The 24544-nt window shown below is 38.8% G+C and overlaps 1 protein-coding gene across 1 annotated transcript in view; it reads right to left on the bottom strand.

Annotated features, from left to right (window-relative positions):
• The window catches only part of GPR156 (G protein-coupled receptor 156), a 45327-nt gene extending 33397 nt beyond the window's left edge, over positions 1–11930 (bottom strand). The window contains exons 1-2 of the mRNA XM_016200150.2: positions 11629–11930; positions 11308–11444 (exon numbers count right to left, since the gene is read on the bottom strand). Of these exons, the coding sequence (XP_016055636.2) occupies positions 11308–11444; positions 11629–11724 (233 nt within the window). The 5' untranslated portion in view covers positions 11725–11930. The remainder of the gene's footprint in view (positions 1–11307; positions 11445–11628) is intronic.
• Between the last annotated feature and the right edge of the window lie 12614 nt (positions 11931–24544).

Raw genomic sequence — 24544 nt, forward strand, 5'->3', positions numbered from 1 at the left:
ACCTTTCCCCCAATTGTAACCCCTGGCAACTTCTAAGCTAGTCTTCATCACTATAAATTCATCTCTTGAGAATTCAATATAAATAGAACCATACAGTGTGTAACCAGTTGAGATTGACTTTTTTCTTTCCACTTAGCAATGCCCTTGAGATTAATCCAAGTTGTTGCATGTATTAAAAGCTTGTTCCTTTTTATTGTTGGGTAGTATTCCATTGTATGGATGTACCACAGCTTGTTATCCATTCACCTGTTGAAGGAGGTTTAGGTTGTTTCTAGTTTTTGATTTTACAAATAAAGCTGCTGCATTTGTGTTCAGGTATTTATGTAAACATAGCTTTCATTTCTCTAGGGCAAATACCCATGAATGTGATTGCTGAATTACATGAGTGTATTATTTTTAAAATATGTTTTTATTGATTTTAAGAGAGAGGAAGGGGGAGAGAGAGAGAGAGAGAAGTATCGATGAGAAAGAGAGAAACATTGATTGGCTGCTTCCTGCACGCTCCCTACTGGGCATCAAGGCTCAACCTGGGCATGTGCCATGACAAGGAATTGAACCAGCAACCTCTCGGTGCATGGGATGGGATGCTCAACCAACTGAGCCACACCAGCTAGGCCAATGAGTGTATTTTGGACTTTTGTACCAATCTGCTAAACTGTTCATGGCAGCAGTAACATTTCACATACTGCCAGCAATGTATGAGAGATCCAGTTTCTCTGCATCCTTGCTGACACTTGGTATTGTCAGGATGTGTGCTTTTGGCTTGTGTAGCACATGTATGTCAGTCTTTAGGAGTAAAAACCTTGGACATCATTTGAATATCAGCTCTGTGTGTTTGTATGCACTTTGATTGGACCAGATCCTTGAGGGAACTAGAGTATGTTTTAGGCTCCAAATTCTTATCAAGCATCTCCTATGTGCCAGGCACTGTGCAGGTGCTAGGAAATATGCAAAAATATTGTATTTGACATTGAGGACTCAATATGTAGCAGAGGAAAATAGTAAGTGAATAGTTAAATATGATTAAATATAATTACATTTATTATACTTATATAGGTAAGTATGTAGTAAGTAACATAGGTATATGCCAAGTGCTATGGACATTGATAAAAAAACAGTGCCTTAGGACAGTGGTGCTTAAATTTCAGAATTGGTAAGAATCACCTAAAGAGCTTGTTAAAATACAGATCTGGCCATCATCCCCAAGTTTCAGATTCAGTAGGGTCTAAGGTAGGGTTCCAAGAATTTGTATTTCTACCAAGTTCCCAGGTGATATTGATGCTGCTGGTCCAGGGACCATATTTTGATGAATAAGAGTTTGTTTTAAAGGATGAATGAGTTTGTCAGATGAAAAACGAGAAAAGCCCTGAAACAAGAAAGAGTGAGAACAAAGGCATGGTGATACAAGTACATGGCATGCCTGAGGAATGACCTTTACCTTATATGATGAGAGCACAACTTAATTCAAAGGGGATAAGCAGAAATTGTAGGTGAAGATCAGACTACAAAAGATATTGTGTAGGCAGTAGAAGTCTATGTTGAAAAAACCACATCTGTGTTTGGAAAAAAAAAAAAAATGCTGGCAAGAGGGCAGTAGCTAAATTGGAAATGGTAAATAGGAAAGGCTGCAAATGTTCAGATGAAAAGTAGATCAGGGCTACACTTTGGCAATGGAGATGGACAATAGGAGACAGATTTGGGAGATATTTCAGAGGTTTAATATCTAAGGCTTGGTGACTAACTGAATGTGTAGGGAGACAAAAGAATCCCAAATGAGGAATAGACGGATGATAGTGCTATTAACTGAGATAGGAAAGATACGGAAGCAGAGAAAGATTAGGGTATGGTATGAGTCTGGGTTTTGGTCACTGAATCTGAATCGACTGAGGAACATCCATCTGACAATATCAACGATGAAGTTAGGAAATGGGATTTTAAAGAGGCAGGGCTTGGGGATAGGTCGCAGGAGGGATTACGGCCAGGTGAGGGGTATAGTGTAAGAAGTGAATCAAGACTGGACCCCAGGGTGATATCAACATTACATGGGTAAGTGGAGTTTGGGAGCCAGTGAAAGCAGCTGGTAAGAAATAGAGAGGTAAAACTAGAAAGAGTGGGAACAAAGGCATGGTGATACAAGTACATGGCATGCCTGAGGAATGGCCTTTACCTTGTATGATGAGAGGACAACTTAATTCAAAGGGAATAAGCAGAAATTGTAGATGAAGATTAGACTACAAAAGATATTGTGTAGGCAGTAGAAGTCTATGTTGAAAAAACCACATCTGTGTTTGAAAAAAAAACGGTAAACTTGTGTACGGTAAAGTAGGGAAATGAGAAGGTTTCAGAAAGGAGGAACAGAGAGGATGGTTAAGTATTGTATGGCTAGAGGCTAAACAGGATGGAGGTTAAAAAGATCAGTTGACTTAATGACTTTGGAAAGGGTCATTTCAGTGGAATCAGGGCATGGGTTGAAGAAGGAATCAGAGACCAGGAAGTGGAAAGGGCCAGTGAAGGTCCTTCTTTTAGGACACTCGGTGTTGGTAGGAGCCAGAGGACTGGGGCAACAGCTTCAGGGAGAGGCATGACCAAGAGACACATTTTTTCCAGAGGCCTTCAAATGTCTCAAAAAGAATGCCAACAGGTTCTAGTGGTTAGTCAGTGTTAGTTTGTCTACCTGACTCAAAATACGCAAAACACAAAAAACTATTTGATCAACAACTACTGATCTAACCATACGGGGAAATTTGACTGTGGTTATCACTCTGGTATCTTTCTCAATAAATTCAGAGGCACATAATTACTTTAGGTTTATTGTCTTTTGGCCTCTGAGCATTCTTTGTGCCCATTATTTCCAGCAAATGATCCCACTGTTATTCTAGCATTTTCCTTTTAATAGATTTAAATAATCCCTTTATGTGTTCTAAACTCTCTTTAAAGTTGCTTCTCAAAGTCCTTTTTCCTATTTTGTACCTAACCCAACAAATACTGTGGGTTCCCTGCTCTCCCCTGGGGAGCTTTTTACATTCTTTGAGAGATGTCCTTTCCCCTCTACTGTGTCTCCAATCTTCCTATGCCTACCTTTCAATTTTTTCCTTGTCAATATTCACATTTTGCCAGTTTCCTTTTGAACACTGAATAATTGAGATAAATTTTCTGGGATTCAACTGTATCATGATTACTCACATTTACTGGCTCACCCATAGTTACCTCCTAAGACCAACCCTTAGTCACTAGGCAAGAACCACAGCCAGGACATTTTCTCTAACTGTAAGCAGTTTGAAACTTCCTGTTATGGGGAAGTTTATCCAATTAAACATTCTTATTAAAAAGTGCACCTCTACCCCTTGAACTGATCAGGCTTTTTACAATTCACATTTAGTTCAATTTTTAATACCTGGCATGATTTCTAAGTTTCTAAATCTTTAATGTTTCTAGATTGGTATCATCAGCTTCATCATCTAGTCTAGAACACTTGTTTTTAAACACTGGAATCACCTGCATTCAGAGTTAAAAAAAAAAAAAGCTGTACTGTACTACCCCCAGATATTCTACTTTAACTGGTTTAGAGTGAAGCCTGGGTATCAAGATTTTAAAAAACTTACTAGAAGATTTTAATATGAACCAAATCTGAGCAATCACTGGTTTAGGTATATTCCTGAGATAAATAATCTACTTTAAAAAATCGTCAAAGGATTTGAATAGACATTTCTCCAAAGAACATATACAAATGGCCAGTAAGTATGTGAAAAGATGTAAACATTTTTAGCCACCAGGGAAATGTAAATCAGAATCACAATGATTCGAGTGAAATCAAAACCACAAAACCACTCTGTTGGCTAAAATAAGAGACAGACGATAACAAGTGTTGACAATGATGTGGAGAAACTGGAACCCTCATACACTGCAGGTGAGACTGTAAAAAGGTACAATTGCTTTAGAAAATAGATCAGCACTTATGTAAGTACAGAGTCACCATATGACCTAACAATTCCACTCCTACGTATATACACAAGATAAAGAAAAACACATGACCACACAAAAACTTGCACATGAATGTTCGTAGCAGCATATTATTTTTAATAGTCAAAAAGTGGAAACAACCAAACATCTATCAACTGATGAGTGGAAAAACAAAATGTGGAATATGCATACAACAGAACATTATTCATCAATAAAAAGAAATGAAGTACTACTGCTTTGCGCTACAACATGGCTGAACCCTGTAATCATTATGCTAACATTGTGCTACATGAAAGAAGCCAGACACAAAGGGCCACATGTTTTTATGATTCCATTTATGTGTATTGACCAGATTAGGCAAATCTATAGAGACAGAAAGTAGAATAGTAGTTGCCAGAGGCTGAGGGGAAGGAGAAATGGGGAGAGACTGCAAATGAGTATGAGGTTTCTTTTTGGGGTAATAAAACGTTCTGGAATTAGACAGTGCAGATGATTGTCCAACTTTGTGAATATACTAAAAACTACTGAGTTTTATACTCTAAAAAGGTTAATTTCAAGGTATGTGAATTATATCTCAAAAGGAAAAAAAAGAATAAGTATGTTCCTATTGTTATCCTTTGTGTCTGAAAATGGTTTATCCATGGAGATTTGAGAAAGACTCCCTTTGCCAATAACCTTTCTGTTTCACTGTTGTTTGTTGTATGTCTTACACAGAACTAGGCCACCTCCTCCCTTTTCTTCTGAGACTCTAAAGTCCGGGATAAAGTTTCATAGTGTGCTAGATGAAACATCTGGCTTTGGTTATAGAAAGAATGTAAATTCTAGAGCAGGAAAACTAGAATGTCAGGGTCTTTCTTTAATGAAGACAGACCATTATGTAGCCCGGAAAGAGGAAGGTCAATGGGATGTGATAGAAACCTATTGAATCATTAAGAGATCTTGAGTATGGTAGAATGAAATTCTGGAATACTTGAAAGGGGGGATATCACTTAATAGTTCAGCTATTTAGGACATGAAAAATAAAGTAACAAAGAATTAAGCAAAAACAAACAAACGGCCCCCCGCAAAAAAACTCATAGACATAGATAACAGCACGGTGATTACCAGAGGGTAAAAGGGGGATACATGGTAGTGGAAGGAGATGTGACTTGGGGTAGTGTATACTCAACACAATATACAAACGATGGATTATAGAGCTGTACACCTGAAACCTATATAATTTTATTAACCAATGTCACTTCATTAAATTCATTCACTTCATTAAATTCATTAAAAAAAGAAAAAGAAAGTAACAACTTCACAAAACAGATAGTGATTTAAGGATGATCATTATCTCCTAAGAGATCATGTAGATAACAAAATATAGCAGTGATTTTCAGCCTTTTTCCTCTCATGGCACACATAAACTAATTACTAAAATTCTGCAGTATACCACAAAATATATCTTTTGCTGATCTGACAAAAAAAAAGATATAATTTTGATTCATTCACACCAGATGACTATTGTTGTGTTGGCTGTTGTCATTTTAAAATTTGACAATCTGAGGGAAAAGCAGGTCAGTGCCCCTGACTATGATAGATACTTTATGTAAGTGGATTCATTCAGTATTTGCCTTTTTGTGGCTGGCTTATTTCACTTAACATAATGTCCTCAAGGTTCACCCATGCTGCAGGATGCAACCGAACCTCCTATCTTTTGGGGGCTGGATTATATTCCATTGGATGTAAAACACCTATTATTTATCCATTCATCTGTCAAATGGACACGTGGTTTGCTTGCTTCCCTTTCTGGGAGATGGGCCCAATCGCTAAGGTTCACATCAGGGAACTAACCTGTCTTTTCCTAATAAGGTGCTTGGCAGAACTATCAGAAACAGGAAGACTGTCAGAGTTGGGGCTCAGACGGTGGCTGAAGAGGTAAGGCCAAAAGAGTTTGAATCCAGGAGTCTAGGCAGGCTCATAAAATTAAGACACATAAACCAGAGGCTGGGAGCAGGCAAGTATGGACAAGCAGTGGTAATACAGGGATTGAGTATACAAGGGTGTTTAAAACCAGGAGATCGTTCTGAGGAGGAAAAATGCAGGAAGAGTCAACAAAGGAGTAAACTGTGAGTGAGAATCAAGCAGGGTCAGGGAGTGGGGAAAATTAGCAGAGGTGCCAGGGAGTGAGGGGTGGTACCGGAAAGGCCCAGGCGAGCGTGGACATCTACAGGCACCGCCTGGGGTCCTGGCAGGCAGTGCGGCCGGGAAGGAAGGGACGGACTCTGAATAGGCACTGGCTGCTCCGCCTTAGCCTCTGCCCCAGGGCATGCTGACCTGATAGAGTGAGGGAGGGAAATGAAAATGGATAAACCAGGCCCAGGAAATTTATACTGGATTTTGGAGCTGACTCCCAACATCCTAAGGGGTGTGGCTTTGATTTCCATCCAGGCTGGTATCACTGTCACCAGGGGCTGGATTTGCTGAGGCTGCAGGGATATCTATGAAATGGGGATGCTTGGGTTTCAGAAAGTGTTAGTTATGATCTGAAGGTTGTGGTGAGGTCTGCTATAAAATTAACTTAGTTTTAGTTTAGAACACTTATTTTCTTGTGCCTAGAACCAAAGTATGCCCAGATTCTGGGAGTGGGGCTAAACTGATAATCGGAAGTTTGGGGGAGGGGTAGAGGTTACAAAAAGAAGAAGGGTATAGAGTTTAGAAGAAAGCTCTTTGCAACCCAGGATACTCACTGGTCCAATGTGCAATTTCTCAGGATGGGAAATAATGATTTAGATGTTACATAAGCAATATTACCAGCTTGTTTTCCTTTTCTCTTTTTCTTCTCCTTTTAAAGAGTTCAGAACATATAGGTACAGATGTGCAGAAAAAAATACGTTTCTACAAAATGATATTCACAGATAAGCTTCCCTAATTTGCCAGTTTTTCTGTGCCGAGGCATGTTTTTCAGCAAACCAAATGCACAAATAAATCTATCAGGGGCAAAAAGGCAGTGGGAGACAGCTGCAGCCACAGCATCCAGGAATGACAATGATTAATTCCTACATCTGCTCGGTCAGATAGAAACAAAGGTCACTGTGCATAGATTAGCATCCTGATCACCATGGCCTCTCAGCGCGCACACACACACACACACACACACACACACACACACACACACAGGATGGTATCTTTCACCACTGATAATGGCAAAATTCAAAATGCCTGAGAAATGTTTACTATCTGACACCTACCTCCCCAAAAGCAAGCTCTTTAGTGGGATGGAGATGAAAGAAGGCGTACAATGGGATCAAAAACTGGTTAATGTCAGGTTACTGTCTAATGCGGTTAGCATCCAAATTAAGTAAAATTCTGATGCTCAGCTACATTTATGAAAGCAAAGGGAACAGGAAATTTAAGAATAAATCTTGATGCAGTAATTTGATCAAAGTAAGAAAGTCTATTGGGGTGAAACAGTTGAACACATGTGGACATTTGATATTACGTAAAGAAGGTATTTGGAAGTTGACGCTGTCTTCATGTTCAACAGTCCACTGAAGACACTGCCAGTTCCTTTCCATGACCCCTATAATTGTAGATCCCTGACAGGTTGACTTTTTAAAAAAATAACCTTGGCTAGGGAAGGTATTCTTTAGTGCACAAATATAAATATTTAGCTCAATGAATTATCACAAAGAAGGTATCGACATAACTATCATCTGAGTCAAGAAAGGAAACATTACAGCCCCTCAGAATCTCCACTCATAATTATTACCCTTTTTTCCTTCCTCTCTAAAGGTAAACCACTCTCTTGACTTTTAACACAATACTTTAGTTATGCCTGGTTTTGAACTTTATATAAGGAAAATCATATAGTACATGTTCTTTAGTGGCTGTCTTTTTAATTTGACTTTTGTGAGATCCTTCCCTGTTTCTGGATGTAACTGTAACTTGCTTGTTTTCATTGCTGTATAGTATTCCATTGTAAGACTACACCATGATTTACTTATTCCTTCTACTGCTGGAGGGCATTTGAGATGATTACAAATAATGCTACTGTGATTATTCTTTCTACAACTCTTGGTGTAAATGTGCATACACTTCTCCTGGGTATAACTTAGAAGTGGATTTGCTGCCTCACAAGGTATATGTGTTATTTTAGAAGACATGCCAAATTATTTTTCAAAGTGGTTGTACCAGTGTGCACTCTCACTGTGAGTAGATGAGAGTTTCATAGCTTTACATCTTTATTTTAACATTATCTTTAACATTCTAAGCCATTTGGTGTATATCTCTGCCAAGAGAAAAATTCTGAGATGCCCCAAATTAAGTTACAGCAGACTGGAGGATGAGAGGAAGAGACAAGAGAGGTTAATCAGCTAACAGCCATGGGTCTGAAAGCAACAAAAGGCTGCTCCCATTCCTGAATGTATATTGAAACTTTGAATCAGCATCCAGGAAGCTATCTCAGTGATTATCTAGAAAGAGGAGACCATCAGGCGCTGCCACATGCAGCTTATGCATGAACTTTCCCGGCTGCTGCCCACATCCAACCCCAAAGCATCAAGTACTCTTTCCTTACGGACTGTTCACCCATCTCAGAGCTACTCCCTCCTAACTTTTTCTGCTCCCCGTTATCTATAGCCAACATAAATTCTTTCAAAACAATTTACAGTTTTCTTCTCCAAACATTGTATAAAAGAGCCCCATTAACCCCTGGATGGGGGACACGTTCATTTTCTCCATTTAGCCCTTTACTGATTTTCTCTTGCAGACTACATTTAAATTTCTCTTCTTTTTCTTTTTTTAATATTTCTCTTTATTGTGGTTACATTTAAAAATTTTATCAAGAATGCAATATCTGCAACTGAACTCGAACATTACTATTTTATTTTATTACAATATTTTCCTTTTCTCTGCCACGTGCGTGGGCACGTGTGTGTGCGTGTGCATACACACACAATCACAAATTTAGAGACCACAGAACTGTAATGAAATGAAGCATCTAATCGTGATGGTGCACCTTTGAACAAATTTTATTATTTAAGAAAGCACTTTTGAAACTGGGCTATCTTATCTTTCTTTATCTGACCTTGTAAGCTGCTTAATGACAAAATGTGTTTTTATTTAGAGTGACTCTTACTGCTTTATTCTTCATGCCTAGTCATGCTCCCACTGCAAGCAAAACAGGCAGCAAATATAGTTGCTTTACTACAACACTGTTTACAAGTGCTCCTGTTTTAACAGGATATATAAATGATTTAAAAGCCTTGCATTCTACAAAATCATGTATAAAAATAATGTGTTTTGGGAAAAATAGTGTGGGGCCATAACACTTGAAACACATTTAACTTTGTAACCGGAACACTAATAAAAATAATAATTATCCCTATTAAAGAACTAGCACTCAGTAAATTTCCACTATCATTTGTACCCAGGATCTTAGTTGATTTCTGCAGCCTTAAATCTGCAAGATGTAGGTCCTCAAGGGTACGTGCCTCCCATAAATAACATTATCATCAAAATCTGCTCTGGATCTGAGCTTTCTTCAACAATCAATTCTTTTTAAACACAAGGGAAATGTCTGTTCTGTTTTTTCATCTATTCCTACAGCTTCACCAGAGAGCTTCATGTACGAAGGACACCAGTTCTTGAAGCCATTAAACCAGCTGCTATTTGTTGTAAGGGAAGGAAGTGCCCTAGCATTCTTAGCTTAATGCTTCCTTCTTTAACTGCAAGAAAGCTTGCCTCTTAATTCTTTAAACCATTGATTTTCTGGGGAAAAAGTTACATATGAACCAATAGTATTATTCTCTTATTTACCAATCAGGTATTAATTTGCATTATAGAAATGTGTTATAGCTAAATAGACTACTTCATAGCTCTCTAGCCTTGAAATGTGTGGTTTTCCTAGTCATTTTCTTGGCAGCAGCCTCCACTGGAATTAAAATCTCCTTCCTTCCAGGATCACTGAAAACATATTTACTAAGCACCTATTATATTCCAGAGTCTGTTCTAAATGTTGGAGACAGTAGTGAGGACAACAGACAAGGCCTCTGTGTTCATAGTGTTTATATTCTGCTAAAGGATACAGACAATAAAAAGGTAAATCAATAAATATGGTAATATCAGAAAATAAAACAGTGATGGGATATGGAATGAGATGTGGGGGCTGGGTGGTCACTGGGTAGAGAGGTTACTTTAGGTAAGATGATCAGAGAAGGCTTCTCTGAAGAGGCGACATTTGAGCCAGGACCTGTGGGATGAGAAGTAACTAGTCATGGAAAGATCTGGAGAAGACTGTGGGAAGAGTAGGGAGCAGTAAGTCAAAGGCCTTGAGATGGGAGTAAGTTTCGTGTACTTGAGGAACAGAATGAAAGTGGCTGGAACAGTATTAGGGGTATACTCAGGACAGAGTGCCACATATCGCTGCCATGTTGAGGTTGACCCAGCAGATCAAACCACTGCTACTTAACAATTCTATGTCCTCCATGCCTCAAATGGCCAATGGCACCCCCAAAATGCCTGCTAGGCAAATTCAACTGACTGATCCTTATCTGAGTGCCAAAACAAGGCAATGGAGCACAATACACTCGATCACCACTAAGCATAAGGCTGGGGTGGGGCCAGGCAAGTTTTGCTTCTCTGAGGGAGCCGTTGAAATCTGATGTGGGCTCCACCCAGGAAAAAGGCAGCTGTGGGGCTGGGAGAGGGGGCTGGAGGCCGCATGGGACGGCTGGGGAAGGATGAGGGTAAGGAGTGCCGGAGTGGAAGAGATGGAATGGTCCCTGAGGGAAGGATCGAATAGCAGGGAAGCAAGATTCTGCAAGTCCCTTCAGAAGAAGGTCATCATTTGCTTCTTTTGCCAGCCCTGCGAGCCACAGAGACTTACCCCGATGAGCCAGTGATCTTCCAACCAGTCAGAACTGTCTAGCAGAACAGCCAGGTAGTAGGCCTTCACTATTTTTGCAAAAACCTTAGCTCACCCAGATTGGTTCCAATTGTGCTGCCATGAGTTTTAGTGTTGCTTTGGAAGATTTCTCTACATGCTCTCTGTTTTTAATATAAATACACCTTCTTAGAAGGGTTGTATCCTTTATGTGGAGAGAATCTTCATGTTCTTTGGGGGGGCGGGGCATCTTTATCGTAGGTGGCACAACACTGAGCTAGATCTTTCTCCTTCTCAAGAGGGAATTCTACGGCAAAGCCTGGACCATTTGGGGGGGGGAACTTCTCACACAGCTTAATGCCACAGTAGGAGCCAAGATCTACTGATACCAGCTGGCAGCTTAGCGTGCCAAAATGGTACTAACACTCTGGGTTTCATGACGCAGGCTATGGGAGATGAGAAACTAGGCGTGGGGCTCTTACCTGTTCTTTCTGCAGCGAATTGTGAAGCCAAGAAAGAAGACTATCAGAAGAAGTCCACAGCTGAGAAAAGTCCAAACTATACCCAAGAGGGCAGGAGATAATGAAGAAATGGTCTTACTGCTGTGGTGGGAAGAGGTCTGAAAACAGAATAAAGAGAAGCTGTTAGGGACGAAGGTCTTCTATAGCTCAAACGTGAACTGCCCGGTCATCACCAAAGCCTGGAAATACGTGTCCTTCATGAACACTTCCTCCTCCACGCCTCCCCCCACCAAACAACATGTATTTCTGAGCAGCCCTGACACCCCATGGCTGCTTACTTACAATAGTCGTCTTGCAGAGTTCATGAATGGGTCTCCGATCCAGCTCCTGGCCAGGCAAACTGTCACACAAGTCAGAGCAGTTTATTTCAGGCTCCATGTCATCACATGCCCCTCTTCGTGTGCACGTATTCAGTCTTGGTTACCCGCTGGTAGGGAACCAGCAGATCTTTGATGAAAACATAACAGCATCTCAAATCTTTTCTTCAGAGGCACCATTTTAGAGCTGGCCCCTAGCTCAAAATCTGTGATGAACAACCCATTCAGGTGGAAGCGAAGGGTTATTTCACCAAGCTCCTTCATCAACCACCTCCAGGCTCTCCTGGTGGCCTGGTGCAGCGTACCATGTCAGTCAGGAGCGGGCACCTCAGGAACCACGACGTGATGATTCTGGCTACCACCAGGTGGCAGTCACTGCTCCAAGTACTCTCACCAGGTCTCCAAGGAAAGGAAAGCAATTAAACCTGTTAACAAACAAATTATACGTATATGTATGTGTAAATGGTTTATTAGAGGTTTAAAATATTTTATATTTTAATCATACAGTTATGTTTTTATTATATAGTTATATACTTTCTTATATATAACAAAGTTCTAAAATAGAATATATACTTAAATAAATTCTAAACCTCTTTAATAAGCAGTAATTTAAAAACAAAAGACAAAGCACCTCTGACAATCAGATATAAAGCTTTGCAGAAACAAAGCCCTACAGACTCTCTTCAGATCCTTTTTATGGCCCAGCTCTATAAAAACTGTAGTTCAGACATGTGAGGCATTTTTCCTTTTTTCCCTACTGGGAAATCCCCTGCCCTTCCAAGATCCTTCCATGCAACTCATGGCTTAAGCTCTGCCTGACCCTGGGAGGCGGCCTGTAGGCACTGTCTGCCTCCTGCTCTCTCAGGGAGTGGAGGACTTTCTATGTCCACCCAGCTGGGGTCACAGGAGAATACGTAAGCCCGTTGCCAATAGTTTTTTGTTTGTTTTTAAACTGTTAGACAGCTAGAAGTGGGCTAGGCTACCCGGGTTACGGAAGAGAAACTGAGGACTCTAGGAATGCCCACAGAGTGAGCAACTAGATAGAGGACGGCGTTATTTCTCTCAGAAGATGCTCACAATATGAATACTGGGATAAAGAGGAGCTCCACCTTGCAGAACAAAAGTAGAAATGCAGAAAGGCTCAAATTAGCCCCGGAAGAAAAGGTAGACAGGTGCCTAATTCTTTAAAGGAATCTATCCCTTAATACAGAAAACAGATTTGAAATTTTACCAGTGGAAATTTATAAGAGGATACCACTTCTGCTTTGTGGTTTTGAAACAGCTTAACACAGCTTTCTCTTACTGTGAAGAAAAATTGGAAGAGGAAAAGTGTCAATTATTATTTCAGCAGAACAATAGTGACAGGTGTAGAATGCCATCTTTGGATTCTGCGTGCTTAGGCGTGGACAATACAGCACCAGGTGCTGCCCATTTACTGGCCTCTCAGATGGTCCTGAATTATTTACCAGGTTCATTATAATGAAACCCCAAGAGAACTACCAGCCACTATCTCCTGTCAAGACATTTACATTCTTGTGCAGCCTAGTCAGATTACTGAATGCAAAATTAATAAGTAAACATAAAAACATGACTATTTGCATCATAATCTAGTTGAAATTGCTGAAAAGACCTTTTTTATTCTTTTCCCTCTATTTAAAGTTAGACATCTCCTATTGTGCCTTCCATCCTAAGAGCAATATTGTAAGCCACTGGGAGGCCTATAAGACATGATGGATTGGAAGGTGTATTTTCCCTACATTTCCCTCTTAATCATACTGGCAAATAAGTATGCTTATATTTGAACTATTCTCAAGTCCATGTTTGTGTATCCTTAAATCAGATTAGAGTATACATCAGTGTGTGTGTGTGGGGGGGTATAGAACCTCATTTTGTTCTCACTACAACAGTGTCATGTGAAGTAAACTACACCAATCCCTCATTTTCAAATAAGAAAACTTAAGAGCAGAGAAGTGGAGAACCTTGCTCCAAATCTGTAGAGGCAGGACTTGAATCCGGGAGTTTACATTCCAAAATCAGTGTCCTCCCAGCATACACTCTACATGGGGCAGACACTCTGGACTGACTTCTCCCAAGAAGACACCAAATGGCCTGGTGGTTTTTTTCATGTTTAGTTCCTAGAGCTTCATTACTATGTGTTCTCTCGAGTGTGGTACACAATAGTCTATGTATACCAGTAGTTTTCAACTGGAGTGATTTTACACCCCAGGAGGACATTGGCCAATGTGGTTGTCAAAACTGACAGGAGGATGCTACTGACATCTAGTAGGTAGAGGCCTTAACATCCTTCAATTCACAAGATGGTTCAAAGAACAAAGAATTATCTGGCACCAAATATCAATAATGCTAAGGTTGAGAAATCCTGGTCAACACTGTGGGTCCTAGAAGGCTGACAATCTTAAATCCAAATTATCTTTGGAAGATTCTGTGAATACGATGGGGTTGTCGGTCTGAACATAAACTCTCTGGGGGCTAAATTTCTGAGTACATTGCAAAGGTCTCCTTGAAAACTGACATGGAACTTTGAATTCCAGGCTCCCCTTCAGTCCATGGATATCCAGTGTAGAGACTTTACACACCATAGTACTGGGCTCTCCCAGGGACAGACATTTGACTCCAGTGTCTGCACACACTCACAGAGATCCACACACGAGGAGTTGGTGAAACAGTGAATGGCTCAGTAATTGAGAGGATAGAGCTGAATGATTTCAACAGTGTGAAGTAATTGGGAAAGTGAGTGGGGAGCAGTGTGTCTGAGGGTAGTGGTGAGGCATCTGACCACAACATAAAGAATCTAAGGCACAAAGAAAAAGATCCACCCCTCCAAAAGCCCCTTCTCCCTCCCACACACAAACACAAAGTCTCTAAAGGAGGAAAGGAAGAAGGGGGAGGAAACAGGGGACAAGGAGGCCTCTCAATGTTTATAGTTTTGACTCTGAAACCATGTAAATATTTTAATTAAAAATTAAATCAAAAAGGAGAAAGTCCATCTTCAAAAAATAAAAATGAATTGAAATAAATCAACCAAACTATATCAAGTTGATGGAATAACCACATGGAGAAGAATTATTTTAAGTAACTAACTTGATTATACATCCTAAGGACAAAAATAACCTGCAAAGAAATCTTAAACTGCATTAAGTGAGTATTGCTCCTATTTTATATAGATGGATACACACGTATACACATACACAGACAAGTATCTATTAGATAAAGCAAATAAGTAATTATATTTATGTCACTGGGAACTAAGATTTTCAAAGTAAGAGAAAAGAGATACACATATAAAATAAATAAATAAACAAACAAACAAATAAATAAATTTCAATGTTTAATTTCAATGAGAAGTATCAGTATGAACTCAGAATTTTTTTTCTAAAACATTCATATTTTCCAGTCTGTTAACTGAGGCTTGGAACTAATTATAACCCAGTAACTAAACATTTCAAGTGCCCAGATTGTGGTCTTTAAAACCACTTTTCACTAAAAGGAATCAGTTTTCTTTAGTAAAATGGATAATTTATGGAGATGGAAATATATAATATGAACCTGCCACATCTTTTCATATGAGAAAATAAAAAGGTATCAGAGATTACAGTCATGTCAAAGTGATACAGGTGTCAACTGGCTCCCACTAGCCAATGACAGGATAATCTCAGCATCAGAAACATACCTAGCACATAGTAGGCACTAAATAAATGCCTATTGACTGAATGAATGAATTTAGCATTGTAGGTATTGACAGGCTATTGTTGAGGGTGTGATCTACAACACTGACTTAGTGGCTCCTTCATGAGGACACATGGTATAATTTCACTTCCTCTTAAATGTCGGGAAACGTTTACTTTTTTTTCTGGAACATTTTTATTTCATGCATGGCCTGTTTGTCTCTTTTTTGCTTTCTGGGAAGTTTGGAATCAAATATGTGGCTCACTTATAGCTACCATGCAGTGTTAGGCATCTCTGACTCATTTTATTATCCTATGACTATTTTTCCTTTGTTATGATTTTCTCACCTCTTTATTTTTCACCCCACTACATATTTTATATTAAAAGCAGGAGAAAGGAGGACAATTGGAATAATAAGGATGTTTCCATACAATGTGAGCAAATAGATACATTATTTGAAGTACCTCAACCTCAGGCCACCCACTAAGAAAGATAAGACAGAACCACATGCAAATACATCAGAAGTATCTATTCAAACCACCACCACCAATACCGTCATACTAGATGTTCACTAAGTTTCCTTCTGGCATCAATATTGTCTGAGGTATTAGCTCTCTGTTAACTTTGCTAATGTAGGCAGCAGATACACGGATAATTATAAACAGCAGGGAATGTAAAATGCATTTTTAATTACCTTTGAATGCACTGTGTTATGTTCTGGTAGCAAATTTACAAACATCCTGAATATGGGTCACTTATACTAATAGTAAATTCACTTCTATTCCCTGAGCATACACTGCTTTTCATGGGGGCAGCAAGCAGATGCAAGCAGGGCAGAGAGGATTCAGCCTCCCTAAGACCACCTGCCACATAGATTGTCAGTACAGAAGGTGGCCCACAGTTGTAAATACTTTCTAAGAGAGCACGGGTGTGAGATTAGGGCGGGAAAGTATTGCACATCTAGGAAATGCTAGTTTGGCCAGAGAAAGCAGGTGACGTTACAGATATGGTGGAGCCGGCAGAAACCTCAAATATCATAAAGTCCAATCTCTTCATTTTATGGATCAGAAAACAGCCCCACAGGTTGAGAGACTCAGGATCACACAGTGAGTGTGGGACCAGAACTGTGGTCTCCCAAGTTCAGTGCTCTTCCTATACTTCATTAAAGGACCTTAAAGGAAGTTACTGTTGGCCTTTCACACATTGGGGACAGGTGGGGCAGAGGCTGGGCGTGGGAACGCAGGCAGGGTCCCAGGGGTAACAGCCGAGGGCTTGGCGAGAAGCCTGTGAGGAGGCCCAAGGGAGACAAGGAACATAGCGGAAGAGGAAAGAATATTCTCTTGGGAGAGTTTAAGTTTTGGAACTTGTATGTTTTCTCCCCAACAATGTAAAGTGGAGTGAATTAATCTGCTTCTCAGAACCTCAGATTTACCTTATAAAAGAGGGGGAGATGATAAAAGTTCCCTTTTAAAGCCTCTGAAGTGCCTCTAATTAAGGTTTCCACACACTTCCCATGGTTTCTAAATAACCATCTCAAAGACCCTGAAGCAGGGCTCCTGCAGGGATTCTCGATTCGCCAAAGGGAAGAGCAGAGGAGGAGAGGTGGCTGCTCCAAACATCCCTCTCCGGGAATTTTAGAAGCACAGTGGAATCACTTGTTGTCCTTGGCAGGGGTGGAGGCAAGAAGAGCGGACTTCATGCATTCCCTTAGTCTTACATGGATCTCGAAGAAAACAAAGCTTTGGGATCTTTGGGCTTTGAATGAATTCTTGAACTATATCTCCATTCTTTCCTAATCTCTATGTTCCAAAGCCTCCCCCTTCCCCAGCCTCCCCGCACACAGTCAGTAATCTTCCCACAATCTGGAGAACATTTTTGCTCAACAAGGCTGTACACAACCTCTTAGCTTCATATTACTTTGTAACTTTCCTTCTACTGAACCTGGCTTCTCCCTTTGCTATGCAGTGTTTAAGCTTTTCTGGTTGCTTGGTAGAATTATACTGAATCAGACTGGCTATTGGATTGGTTCCCCCAATCCATATTGGAATCTGGGAAACAGTGTTGTAAATAATAATTTTACTATAGGCAGTAGGTCAACTGAATACAGGGCACATCCTGAATATAGGGCTAACTCAACCCTCCATCCCAGTACTTGGGATTTGGCTTCACTTCAAATATCCTAGGACCACCGGGTGTAATGAGTGGCACTGCAATGGACAAAACTAAGGCTGAATTTAAGTCTCAGCACCATCATTTTCTGTGGCTCTGGTTAGTTACTTAACTTCATTTCTTAGGTGCCTCCTCAATGAAATGAGGATAATACTACCCACATCTCATAAGTTTTGTTTGTGATTAAATCATATGATGTATAGGATGTATGCAAATATAACCTACATATACTAGATCGTCAACAAGTCACAGCTTCTTTCATTTCTGTGCTATAGAAGGGTCATCTGTACATAAGACTTGGGGCACAAAACTGAGGTTATCCATCTTGTTTCTTTAAATTTCCTAACAGAATCCTAAGCTTTGAATCATTAATGTATCTTCCAACATGAAGAACAACGTTCTTTATACCACATTCAAACTCAGATTTTGCGAGAATAATGAATTATAGATCCCCGATGGTAGAGACAATGTTCATTAATTCAATAAGTATTGATTGATCAACTATTATGTGCTAGTCACTATGCTAAGAGCTACAGATGCAGCAGGGAACAAGCCAACATGGTCTTGCTCTAGTACCTGGCACAGTGCCTGATACGAAGTAGGTGATCAATACCTATTTGTTGAAGTGGACTCAGAGACATTCAGAAAACAGAATAGGAGTCTTAGACTCCTAGGAATGATCTTCAGGACCATCTAGATACTCCTATAACTCAGGAGAAACAGGGGGTTTGATTGAAGGGCTGGAACATCTCCCTCTGATACAGTGAGAGCATCTCTTGCTTTCTGAGCCCTACCCTGCTGTGTTTTGCTGACTCTCTGTACTCTCAGGTATAAGCTGACATAATCACACAAACTGGACTGTCACTTACTACTGCCTTATGGACGTATCTTAGAGACCTGTTAGTATTCCACACTACTGCCAGGGACTGGAGTTGGGAATTAAAAAAACCCAAACAGCAACATACCAAAACCCTTACCAACTTCCCAGAGTTGCATTGTTACTGAAAAGCACTTAGGCACTATTATGCAAATTATATGTCCGTGATTTCCATAAAAAACAGTCACAAATGTCAATTAGTCCTCATTAATATGCAATAAAATTCTCTTTTGAAAACTATTAAGAGCCAAAAATGAATTCCACTTGGCTGCCCTCCTTTGATGAGAACTGCTGTGAAGAGCTCTATGCTATTACTCAGTGAAACAGTAAGGTATCACAACAAATCAAGCACCAGAAGCACCAGAGAAAATGATCATTTGGAGGTTTGAGAGGCTGGTTTGGACAGCTCAAGTTTTATGCTGCTACGGCTGAGACCTCTGTCCTGTGGGGTACTCAGAACATAGGCTGAGTGAATTCATTAATATCCTCTTGCAAATGGATCTATAGTGATACTGAGAAAGCCTTTAAAGGACATTTGTGAGAGTGCCACACAGCTGGAAAAAGGTAAATAAAACTTAGTTCCTGAGGGTCCATCTGTTCAGGAGACTGAATGTTCTACTCCTCAAAGGAAGAGAGATTCAAGGCCCTTGGAATTACTGGGGCTCATCTCTGAAAAGCCTTCTGGTCAGAAGTTTTGTAAGTGAACTTACATGTTGTGTCTCTAAGTTCCAATTTTATTTGGACTTAGGATTTCTCTAAACAATTGCTCACTGTTGCTGTGCAACCCAAGACACTTGTGTGAGAGTAATTCAGGCTCTTTAAGGATAAAGATGAAAAATACCAGCTATCAACATTAGACTGTTCATGCAGCAGCCACTTCCTTAACAAACTGTATTAAACTTGCTCTGAAAGCAAGGGGTACAGAATAGGAAGTATAGTTTAACACAGTGGCTATCAAACTTTAGTGCACATTTGAATCTCCTGGAAAACTCCTTAAAACACACCGATTGGCGACCCCCACCTCCAGAGTTCTGATTCAGTGGGGCATGAGAAATTGCATTTCTAGTAAGTTCCCAGGTGATGCTGCAGCTGCTGACCTGGGAATCATATCGTGAGAACCCCAGTTCAGCTAAAGGAAATAGAGGGCTTTCATCAAAGTTTAAGCCACACAAGCACCTGGAATACTTGTTACTACAAGCTGCCCTGATGAGACTCATACAGGCACTGATAGGCCAAGTCATTTGAATCATCCATTAGAAATTAATTTCAGAGAAGCATTATTGAGAAATTAAACACTTAAAACCACTCAACTTTTTCATTCTTCAAACCATGATTCATACGAGTTTTCTTGGACATGAGATACTGATGAAAGTTATAGATCCTCTCCTGAAAAACACATACAAATATGTAATATTTTACATACGAAAATGAGAGGGGGTAATCACAGGCCACCCATAGATGACTCCCTATAAACCCCAATCCCAAGTGAAGAGGCTCATTTCAAACCACAACTCAGCTTAAGCCAGGGAATTAAATATTTTTAGTTAATTTTTTCTTTATATTGTTCTCTTAAATAAAATATTTCTTCACGGCTACCCATTAATAAAGAATGGTAAACTAAGAAGATAAAGGCTATGACAAACTCTGTTACCAATTAGAAGATTTTAATAATCATTTTTGCAGAGAGATCCAAGATGGCAGCAGAGTAAGTGAAAGTTACACTCACCTCCTTCCAGGACCAAACTGGAATTACAACTAAAATATAGAACAATCAACCTGAATAAGCAACTGAAAACTAGCTGCACAGAAGTCTTATAACCAAGGATTTACAGAAGAAGCCACACTGAGACTGGTAGGGAGGGTGGAGATGCAAAAAGGGCTGGCCCCACTCCCATGGGCTGTGGCTGAAAATCTGGAGGGATATTTCAGCTGCAAAGGTTCCCCCTGAGGAGCAAAGGGTCTCAGCTCCACATAGGACTCTAGGGCCCAAAGCACCAGAGCTGGGAGGAGGTGCCCAAATGATATCTGGCTGCGAAAATCATCAGGGATTCTCTCCAAGGCACCCTCTTATTACAACTAATGAAATGGAAGAGGTAATCAAAAAACATCTAATAAACAGAAGTCCTGGGCTGGCTGGCTTCACTGAGGAATTTTACCAAATCTTTAAAGAAGAACTAACACCCATCCTTCTCAAACTATTCTAAAACATTCAAGAGAAGGGAAGACTCCCAAGTTCAGTTTATGAGGCCAGCATTATCCTAATTCCAAAACCAGATAAAGACACTACAAAGAAAGATTATAGGCCAATATCCCTGATAAACATAAATGCAAAAATTCTCAACAAAATATTAGCAAACAGAATTCAGCAATACATTTAAAAGATTATACACCATAATCAAGTGGGATTTATTACGGGGATACAAAGTTGGTACAATATCTGCAAATCAATTAATGTGATACATCACATAAACAAATGAAGAATAAAAATCATATGATCATATCAATAGATGCAGAAAAAGCATTTACAAAATCCAGCACCCATTTATAATAAAAACTTGCAGAAAAGTGGGACTAGAGGGAACATATCTGGAGATAATAAGGTCCACATATAATAAACACACAGCTAACATCATTCTCAATGGGGATAAACTAAAAGCATAAGATAAAGATGTCCATTTTCACCACTCTTATTCAACATAGTACTGAAAGTCTTAGCCATAGCAATCAAACAAAAAGAAATAAAAGGCATCCAAATTGTAAAAAAAAAAAAAAAAAGTAAAACTGTCATTACTTGTAGATGACATGATATTGTATGTAGAGAAACCTAAAGATTCCATAAAAAAAACAACTGGTAAATGAAATCAGTAAAGTAGCAGGATACAAAACAAATATCCAGAAATTGGTTGCATTTTTATACACCAATAATGAAGTATCAGAAAGAGAAACTAAGAAAACAATCCCATTTAAAATTGCATCAATAAAAATACCTAGAAATAAATTTAACTGAGGAGGTAGAAGTCCTGTACTCAGAAAATTATGACACTGAAGAAAGAAATTGAAAAAGATACAAATAAATGGAATCATATACCGTGCTGATGGATAGGAAGAATTAACATTGCTAAAATGTTCATACTACCAAAAGCAATCTATAGATTCAACTCAATTCCTATCAAGATACCAATGATGTATTTCACAGAACTAGAACAAATAATCCAAAAACTTACATGGAACCACAAAAGACCCTGAATAGCCACAGCAATCATGAGAAAGAACAACAAAGTTGGAGGTATCACATACCTGATATCAAACTATACTACAAGGCCATAGTAATCAAAACAGCATAGTGCTGGCATAAAAACAGACATACAGATCAATGGAACAGAATAAAGAGCCCAGAAATAAACCCAGTTGGTAGTTTCCAGTGCCAGTTGGGTACTGGAAACATTAGGGGCACACCTTGTAAGGTATATGACTGTTGAGCTCATATGCTGTACACCTGAAACTAATACAAAATAATATTGAATGTAAACTATAATTAAAAAATTTGTTTTAATTAAAAACATTTAAAAATAAAAATAAAGGGATTTTCAGAGCATAAAAATATTTTAATAATCATTTTTAATGTTTATTTTTAGCTCAATGGTGTTTTTAATTGGAATGGTATCTTTATTAAGATAATTACTGATATAAACGAGTTAAAAATTAGTATGTTACTATTTGTTTTATTTTTCCAAACTGTTCTATATACCTTTTCCTGTATTTTTTACTCTCCTTTTCCTATCTATTAGCTTTTTAAAAACAGCTCTATTGAGGTATAAATCACATACAATAACCTGCATATATTTAAAGTGTCAATATGGTAAGTTTTAACATATGTATACACCTGTAAAATCACTCTTCCATTCAAAATAATGAATAGGTATTGATAGTCCCCTAACATTGTTCCTTTTTTAAAAAGTTGTTTTGGCTATTCTAGATACTACACATTTTCCCATGAATTATAGAATGAGGTTATCAATTTCTACTAGATGGTCACCTGGGATTTTGAGATTGCATTGAATCTATAGATCAATTAGGGAAGAACTGACATGTTAATATTGAATCCTGTGAGCCATTGTCTTAGTGAGCTCAGTTGCTATAACAAAATGCCATAGACTGGGTAGGTTATAAAAAAATTAATTTATTTCTCACAGTTCTGGAGGCTGGAAGTGCAAGATCATGGTACCAGCACGGTTGAGTTCTGGTGCGAGCCCTCTTCCAGTTTGCAGATGGCTGACTTCTTGTTGTGTGCTCACATAATGGAAAGTGCTACCAAGCTCTTCTTATAAGGGCACTAGCCCCATTAATGAGGGCTTTACCCTTATGACCTATTACCTCCCAAAGGCCCTGCCTCCCAAACGCCATCACATTGAAGACTAGATTCAGTACTCCTGTCTTCTGTTTATTTTGGGTCTCATTTGTTCTTTTTTCTAGTTTCTTAGGATGGAAGATGAGGATATTGATTTGAGACTTCTTTTCTCATAAACCCTTAGCATTATACATTTCCACCTGCATACTGTTTTTGATACATGACTTTTCATTTTCATTCAGGCCAAAATAATTTCTCATTTCCCTTTTGATTTCATCCTTGACTCATGAGCTATTTTGAAGTACATAGTTTAGATTCCAAATATTTGAAGATTTCTGTTATTGATTTCTTCATTAATTCTATTGTAGTCAAGAACATTTTTTGTATGACTTAAATCCTTTTAAATGTATTGAGAATTGTTCTATGGCTCAGAAAATGGTCTTAATAAATGCTCCATGTGCAATAAAAAGGAATGCATATTTTGCTGCTGACAGAGATAGTGCTCTCTAAAAATCAATGAGGTCAAGAGAATTGATGGGTTGGTTCCCTCTTCTATATTCTTATATTCATTATTGAGAAAAATCTAATAAAATTTTGGACTACAATTATGGATTTATCTATTTCTCCCTGAAGTTATATCATTTCTACTTCATGTATTTTTAAGTTTTGTTATTAGGTGCACATATGTTTAATACTGTTTTATCTTTCTGATAAGTTGACTACTTTATCATTATTATCTTCTGTATCCATGGTAATATTCTTTGCTCTGCAATCTACTTTATCTGATATTGCTACTCAGCTATATTTTGATTACCAGTGTTAGCATGATAAATCTTTTCCATCCTTCTTTTAATCTAATTTGTATCTTTTTTAAAAATCCTCACCTGACGGTATGTTTATTGATTTTAGAGACAGAGTAAGGGGTGGAGGAAAAACAGAGAGAGAGAGGGAGAGAGAATCATCAATGTGAGAGACAGGGGGTTGAACCCTGACTAGGGATTGAACCTACAACCCAGGTATGTGCCCTGACTGTGAATCGAACCTGCAACCTTTTTGGTGCATGGGATGATGCTCCAACCAACTGAGCCACCTGGCTGGGAAATACCCTATTTATTTATTTCGTATCTTAATATGTAATGTGTGTTCCTTTTACATAGTAGATAGTTGAATTTGCTTTTTAAAAATCCTAACTGGCAATTTCTGCCTTTCAGTTAAGGTGTTGAGATCATTTACATCTAAAGTAGTTATTGGTATATTTATGTTTAAATGTATTATATGGCTTTTAAAAAAATTTTATCTCATCTCTTAATTTTTCCTTTTCCTTTCTTTTCTGTCTTCTCTTAGGTGAATTAAGTATTTTTATGATTCCATTTTATCTTTTTGTTGGCTTACTGGCTATCCTTAGTTGTGTTATTTTCATGTTTATAGATACATCTTTAAGTTATCACAGTTTACCCCCAAGTGATTTCATACAACTTCACATGTAGCATAAGAACCTTCTTACAATATACTTGCATGTCTCCACTCCTAGCCTTTGTACTGTTTATCACTGCCCATTTCCTTTTATCTATGTTATAAAGCCCACAATACATGTTTTCATTTTTCTTTAAACTGTCAATTATATTTAAAAGAGATTTAAATAATAAGAAAAATCTTACATATTTTCTCATGTAGTCACCATGCCTGGTGCAGCTCTCTCCTCCCCAGGACTCTGTCCTACAAACTCCAGCCCCCTTGATCTCTCTAGACATGAAGCTGTCTTCTCAACTCAGGAAGTCTGAGTTATCTCTTTTTGCACCA

This window comes from Miniopterus natalensis, chromosome 6 (genome assembly GCF_054644295.1).
Source record: "Miniopterus natalensis isolate mMinNat1 chromosome 6, mMinNat1.hap1, whole genome shotgun sequence".
Classification (NCBI taxonomy): domain Eukaryota; kingdom Metazoa; phylum Chordata; class Mammalia; order Chiroptera; family Miniopteridae; genus Miniopterus; species Miniopterus natalensis.